This window comes from Onychostruthus taczanowskii, unplaced genomic scaffold (assembly GCF_017590055.1).
Source record: "Onychostruthus taczanowskii isolate IOZ18803 unplaced genomic scaffold, ASM1759005v1 scaffold327, whole genome shotgun sequence".
Lineage (NCBI taxonomy): Eukaryota > Metazoa > Chordata > Aves > Passeriformes > Passeridae > Onychostruthus > Onychostruthus taczanowskii.
Genome location: NW_024500650.1, coordinates 45,474 through 52,640, shown reverse-complemented (window position 1 = coordinate 52,640; position 7,167 = coordinate 45,474). Strand labels below are relative to the sequence as shown.

General features: G+C 48.8%; 1 protein-coding gene and 1 long non-coding RNA gene across 3 annotated transcripts in view; both read right to left on the bottom strand.

Moving 5' to 3' along the window:
- Window positions 1–262: 262 nt before the first annotated feature.
- LOC121339065 lies at window positions 263–5,048 on the bottom strand. Of its 2 annotated transcripts, XR_005953133.1 has the most exons (3): window positions 4,250–4,396; window positions 3,414–3,526; window positions 263–3,038 (listed from the first exon to the last, which is right to left on the bottom strand). It is a non-coding gene; the product is annotated as an uncharacterized LOC121339065 (long non-coding RNA). The 2 variants fall into 2 exon arrangements; XR_005953132.1 differs by having other exon boundaries at window positions 263–3,526; window positions 4,250–5,048.
- A 346-nt stretch (window positions 5,049–5,394) lies between these two features.
- The window catches only part of FRMD8 (FERM domain containing 8), a 5,923-nt gene continuing 4,150 nt past the window's right edge, over window positions 5,395–7,167 (bottom strand). The window contains exon 9 of the mRNA XM_041410541.1: window positions 5,395–5,402. Coding sequence (XP_041266475.1) covers window positions 5,395–5,402 — 8 coding nt within the window. The remainder of the gene's footprint in view (window positions 5,403–7,167) is intronic.

The window sequence follows — 7,167 nt, the reverse complement described above, 5'->3', positions numbered from 1 at the left end:
GGGGGGCTCAGGGTGGGGGGAGGGGCGCACCCGGTACCTGCCACCGCCGATTTGGGGGGGTTTTGCCTCAAATTTGAGGCTTCCTCGCCCCTTGCTCGCTCCTACACTTACTCATTTTGGGGACAAAAGTCTAAATTTAACCATTCCTGCTGCTGGTTTTGGAGAAAAAACCTGAAAACATGATTATTGTCCCCTCCCCCCACGCCTGCTCCAGCCCCTCCCTCCGTGGGGTTTTTGGGGGGATTTTACGTTTCTTTTTTTCCTAAGGAAAGCTCCCGGAGCCACCTTCCTGCTCTTCCAGCTTCACTTTTGGGGCAAAAAAGCTTCTTTTTGATGCTGCTGACTCCTCTCACTTGCGGCTGCGGAAAGGGCGGAAAACACCCCAAAACCGCCCCCTTCCCACCAAAAACCGACCTCCCCAAAAAATGAAATTAAATCGACTCTTACTTCTCTGCATTCCCCAGATCTGGGGGTTTTCTCCTCAAATCCCTGCCGGAATGTCCTGAGCGCGTTTTGAGTGCAGACTGGCCTTTTTTTGGTTAAATCCTCTCTTTTTTTTTTCCCTTTCCTCGGCTTTTTCTCACCGTTTTTTTGCCTTTTTTTTTCCCTGCGTTTTGCTGCTTCCCTGAGGGGGAAAAAAACTCGAGACACCCCCTCCCTCTTTCCCCACCCCCCCCCAAAAAAAATACAAAACATTTCTTTGATCATTTCTCTCCCTTTTTTTTTTTTTATCACCGGCCCCTCCCGCGCGACGCCTTCGGGTTAAAAACAAAAGATTTTGGACACTTACTGAGCGGCGCCGGCGGGAGCGGCGGAGCCGGAGGGCGCTGGAGGAATTTGGGGGGTTTTCCCCATTTCTGGGGAGTTTAATAGAAAAAGGGGGAAGGGGGAGGGGCGACGGCGGCGGCGCCTGAAACGACAGAACCCCAAAACCCCCCAAATCCCCCCAAAATTCCCAAACCCCCGGTGGGGGTGGGGCCTCACCCGGCCGCTCTCTCCGGCTCCGTTTGGGGCATTTTCCTCAAATTCCTCAATTTTCCCGGCTCCGGGGCCCAAATCGGGATTTTTCTTCCTTTTTCTCTCCCTTTATCCTTCTTTTTTTTCATTATTTTTCGCTTCTATTTTCTCCTCTAAATCCTCTTTGATTTTCTCTCATTTTTCCTCTCTTCTATTATCTTCTATTTTCTCTCTTCTGATTTTTCCCTGTTTTCTTTCACTTCCATCTTCTCAAATTTTCAGCACTTGCGTTTTTCTTTTTTTTTCCTATAATTTTCTATTTTCTTTTTTCTAGTTTCATTTTTCCCAATTGTATTTTTTCTATTTATTTACAGTCTATTTTCATTTTTTCAATTATTTTTTCTATATTCTTCTATTTGTTCGATTTTCATTTTTCTAATTTCTTCTATTTTCTCAAATTTTCTAATTTTTTTCTAGTTTCTTCTATTCTCCAATTTTCTTCTCTTTTTTTTCTATTTTTTCACATTTTTTCTATGATTTTCAATTTTCTTTTTTCCAATTTTCTATTTTTTCAATTTTCTGTTTTCTTTTTTCTAAGGTTTTTCTATTTTCTTTTTTTTTTTTCCTGATTTTCTTCTATTTTCTCTCTCTTTTATGTTCTATTTTCTGTCTTTCTCTCCTTGTTCTCCTCTCTTCTCTCTGCTCCTCCCCTGCCCAACTGCCGCCATTTTACCAAAAAGTCCTTTTTTTCCCCCCAGATGGGGTCACTGCGAAGAAAAACTTTCCTCTCCCTGCCGACTCCATCTTCACTCTTCAGTTTTCCTGCTCTTCCCTCAAAATTGGCTCCTCTCAATCCATCCTGAGCCTGAAAATGCCGCATTTCACCCCAAACCGGCCGCCCCCGCCTGCGCTGCCCGGCCCGGCCCCACTTGGGGACAAAACTACATTTTTTAAAAGCTTTAGGAGCTTTTAAAAAAAATTTAAATTTATGAGCTTTTTTAGCAGAAAACAGCGAATCAAGCGCTTTTTCTTTCTTGGAATTAAAGAAGCTTAAAAAGCTCTTTTTAAATTAAAATCGCCCCAGCTCGCTCCGGCTTTTCGAAAATATCACATTAGGATATTTTAAGAATTAAAGAGCTGCGAGAGCTGCCTCTTCTCCCAGAAATCGGCTTTGAAAGCAGCGATTTCTTAAAAACCAGCATTAGAAGCCTCGGTTTAAATGAAAACCAGCTTTAAGAGCTTTTTAAAGGTTTTTCATTCATTTTTTTCAATTAAAAGTGCCCCGGCTCGCCCTGGCTTTTCCCATTACTGGAATCGCCGCAGTTTAAGGATTTATGTTGAAAGAAAGCAGCTTTAAGAGCTCAGTTTTCCTTAAAGGAAACAGCTTTTGTCTCTTTTCTTTAAATAAATATTTAAGAGCCGCTTTTATGAAATCAAGCAGTCTTAGGAGCTCTTTCTATAAAATATCGCAGCTTTAAGAGCTTTTGGTAGGCAATAAAGCCATTTTTTGAGCTCTCGGTAGGAAATAAAGCCATTTTAGGAGCTTTTTGTATAAAATCGAGCAGCTCTAAGCGCTTTTGGGCCGAATTCGGGCCGTTTCGGGGCTGGTTCTCGGCCGGGCGCTGCCGGCGCGGGGCCCTCCCTTATAAGCGGCCCGGCGCCGCCCCCGCGGGGGCGACAAAATAGTCCCTAAAATCACCAAAAAAGGGCAGCAACCCCCAAAATTCCCCCCCCAAATCCACCACCCGCAGTGTGAAAAAGCTTATTTTTTCATTTTTTCACATTTTTTACTCCTTTCTTTGATTTTTTCCCCTCCCAAACCGCGTCACCCCCTCCCCCCACAGCCGTGGGCCTCCGGCCGCCCCACGCGGTCCAGCACGAAAATGGTTAAATCTAACAGCGACTTTTTTGTTCGGTTTGGCCAATTCTGCCCTAAAATCCCTCGCTTCGACCTTCCCGGGTGGTTCTGGAGGGTTTTTTGGTGTTTATTCATTCATTTTACTCTGGTTTTTGCTTTTGCTGCGTCACGGAGCTGGGCCGCTGCCAAAAAGGCGCCGTTTCTCCTCAAAAGGGTGACAAATCTTGGGGGGAAAAAAAGTTCTTGAGGGAACACAGACCCCAAAGCCCAAATTTTCACCAGTTTTTGTTCCCCAAAAAGCCCAAACGACACTTTTAAAACCTTTTTTCCCACCCTGATACAGCACAGCTCTAACCACCATTTTCTTTTTTTTTTACGACAGAAATGCATCAAAATCTCCATCTTTCTCCCCATTTCAGGCCATGCCGAGTCATGGAAGTCCCTGTTTACAAAAAGGGGAATAAACCCCCACTATTCTGAGGGATTTAAAGGCTTTTAAAAGACATTTTACAGCCCTTTTTTGACATTTTGAGGCGTTTCCGGGCAGGAAATGACACCCCAAAAGTGCTGGCAGGGAGGGGACAACCCTGTCCCCCACCTTTTAATTATCATTCATTAAAGCTGCTCTGGGGCTAATTAAAGGTGCTGATGAAACCGATGAGGCATTTTGGGGGTGTGGAAGGAGCTGTTCCAACATTTTTGGGGCGTTTCCTGAAAGAGAAAATATTTCCTTATTGTTATGAATTATTTTCTGGGTTATTCCACCATTAAGGCTCTCAAATGTAATCTTTTTCTTCCCATTTCAGGTGCTGGAAAAGGCCTCCCCTAAAAATACCCCGATTTTAGGGAAGGTTTATCTTAACGGTAATTTTACCAACAATAATTCATCCATTTGCAGATGTTTTAAGCCCTAATTTAAACTTTTAAATAATTTTAGCAACTCAGACATGTCCGATGTTCACGTTTTCTGCATGAAAATACTCCAAAAGCTGCTTTTGGCTCAGGAGCTGAGCCTGGAGAGGCCATTTTAAAACATTTTCCTCTAGAAAGATGCTCTATTTTTTAGGGAAAAAATAGAATAAAAAAAATCAGTTTTAGACTTTTTTTAAAGCTAGGATAGCACAAAATCTTCTCAAGAGCCTCAACAGCACTTTAAGGTGAGTTTAAGCCATTTTGCGGGCACAGGACACAGGTTTTGCCTTCAAAAATCACCACTAAGCCAAACCCTGCAGCTTTTCAGCTGCTTTTTAAGCCCAAATGGCCGCTTTTAAACCCCAAGTAGGAGGCTGCCCCTCCAGTCTCCCTAGCCCCCTTTCTTAATGGGTTTTTGGGGCAAAATCAACTCAATTCTTCACTCTAAGCCCACCATTTCTTTAAGGCTTCCCAGCATTTTAAAACCCGACCCTTTTTAGCGACTTTTCTCACAAAAATTACCTCACGAAAAGGGGAGCGTGCATGGGGGGAACTTCATCGCGTCCCCTCCTCGGCGGGGCCCCTCAAACCGCCGCTAAATGGGCACAGACCCCCTCCCCCCGCTCGCTCCCCTCCCCCACAGCCCCGACTTTCCTTCCGCCCCTCCCCCACGCCCATTTACAGGCAAAAAAAAAAAAGAGATTTGGGGGCGGGAGCGGCCGCGAAAGGATCCGGCGGAGGGATCCGAGGTGAATCGACACGGCCATGTGAGGGGCGGAAGGATCCGCGCGCGGAGGGATCCGAGAGTGAGGCGTCATGGGCGGGTCCACACGGAGACCCCGCCCCTCATCGGGCCCCTCCCTTGGTTTTGCCGCAGTCGCCGCGGGGGCGGCGCCGGGGGCGGGAGCGCGGCGTGCGGCGCTCCGTGCGCTCCGCATTGGGCGGGGAGAGCGGCGAGTCACCTCCACCGCGTCCGGAGAGGGTGAACGGGTAAAAAAAATCACCCATTTGTCCTTGGTTTTACCTCAGAAAAGCCCGAGTTCCTTCAGGAAAATGTCATTTGCCTCAGAAATGACCAAGTTCCGTCAGAAAATGACCGATTTCCCTGGGAAAATCTCCGGTTTGCCTCAGGAACGTCTGATTTTACCTCATCAATGTTTCATTTCCCTCTGAGACGTCTGGTTTGTCTCAAATAGGTTTGATTTCCCTCAAGAAGTGTCCGATTTGCCTGAGAAATGTCCTATTTGCATAGAAAATGTCTTATTTCGCTCAGAAATGTCCGATTTGTATCAAAAATGCTTCATTTAGCTCAAAAACTTCCCCATTTGCCTCAAAAATGTTTTATTTCCCTCAGAAATGTAAAGTTTTACCTCAGAAATGTCTTATTTTCCTCAGAAAATCTTTTATTCATCCATAACCTGCTCCCCCCCAAAATGGCGCCTCCCCACAGGAACAGTGAGGTGGGGGGGGAGACCCGTGTCCTTCACAATTTCCCTCAAGTAACATTTATTCCAAAACATTTATTTATCCTATCAAATACTTATATTTTGTTCATTTTTTAGTTTGTAAATTTTGGATTTCAGAGCAGTTCCTCTGTTCTTTAGGCATCGGTAACACCGACCCCTCCCACAGCACAAAACTCTCACCAGTTCTCCCTTAAAAAATCCTTACGTTTCTAAAAAGCACCTTAAGAAAATGAAATTATTCGGGACTGAGACGGTTTTGCCACAGAGTGGAGGCGTGTGGGGTTTATGGGTAGAAAATGCGATATTTTGTATAAACGCAGCCCTGCTGGGTGGGAAAGGTGGGGAAAATGGAGTTAAATAGTGAAATAAGGGGATTTTGGGTGTGTGTGTGAAGGTCCCAAATGGACAATGAGTGATGCCCCAAAATCAGCAGGACTTCCCCCAAAATGTTGGAATTTGTCCCAAAGATCTCGTTAGTGCTAATGAGAGGGAGAAGCCCCCCCAACACAGAAGCCCCTGGCAGAGGTGACACGTGTGACAAGGGTGACAAGAGTGTGTCCCTAAGTCCCCAGCCCGAAATGGCCGCTGTCACGTGGGGCCACCATTTGGCTACGTTGGCCACAAACCCCCCGGAATTGGCCCCAAACCCCCTAGAACTGGCCCCAAACTGCTGCGGCTCATCCCAAACCCCCCTGAATGGACCCCAAGCCGACTGGAATGGGCCCCAAACCCCACAGAACTGGCCCCAAAATGTCCCGACTCCACTGAAAGTGGCCTCAGACCCCCAGGAACTGGCTGGAAAATGCCCTGCATGATCCAAAATCAGCCCCAAATATCCCAAACTGGCTCAAAACTGCCAGGAATTAGCCCCAAACACACCAAATGAGTCGCAAACCACCCTGAATGAGCTTTGATCTGCCCCAAAACCACCCAGAATCCTCCCCAAACTGGTACCAAACTGCCTCAAACTGCTCTGGATTAGCCCCAAATCGACCCCGATTTGCCCCAAATTCCACCAAAACCTGCCTGGGCTGAGAGGGCGGGGGGAGGCAGTGCAGTTTATTGGGGGGTGTGGGTACAAAGAGGGGGAGGTCTTGGGGGCTCCCAGCCTGAACTGGGAGGGGTTTGGGGGGCTCGGGGGGGCTCAGCCCTGCTCGGAGCCGGCCCCCCCTGTGCCCCCCTGTGCCACGGGGCTGTAGGAGTCCCCCAGACCACCGTGTACCCCATGTCCCCTGCTTGTCATATTCCCCCCAAGGTCCCTGTCCCCCCTCCATGTCCCTGTGACCGCCCTCCTGTCCCCCTCCCCGACCCCATGACCCCTACGCCCCCCAGACACTGGGGTCACCCCATGTGTGTGTGTCCCCATGTCCCCGATGTCCACCGTGTCCACCATGTTCCCCATTGTCCCCCATGTCCCTGCTGTCCCCCATGTCCTGAATGTCCCTGATGTCCCCCTTGTTCTCATGTCCCCCATGTCCCCAGCATCCCCAGATGTCCCCCATGTCCCTGCTGTCCCCCGTGTCCTGAATGTCCCCGATATCCCTGCTGTCCCGGCTGTCCCCCTTGTCCCCATGTCCACCATGTTCCCCATTGTCCCCCATGTCCCTGCTGTCCCCCTTGTTCCCATGTCCCCCATGTCCCCAGCATCCCCAGATGTCCCCCATGTCTCTGCTGTCCCCCACATCCCGAATGTCCCTGATATCCCTGCTGTCCCCCATGTCCCTCTGTCCCCCATCTCTTGGATGTCCCGGATGTCCTGGTTGTCCCTCATGTCCTCAATGTCCCCCATGTCCCCGCTGTCCCTGCTGCCTCAATCCCCCCCCCCCCCGCCATGTTCCCCCAGACCACCGTGTACCCCATGTCCCCTGCTTGTCATATTCCCCCCAAGGTCCCTGTCCCCCCTCCATGTCCCTGTGACCGCCCTCCTGTCCCCCCCCCCCCCCCCCCCACCCCCCCCCCCCCCCCCCACCCGGG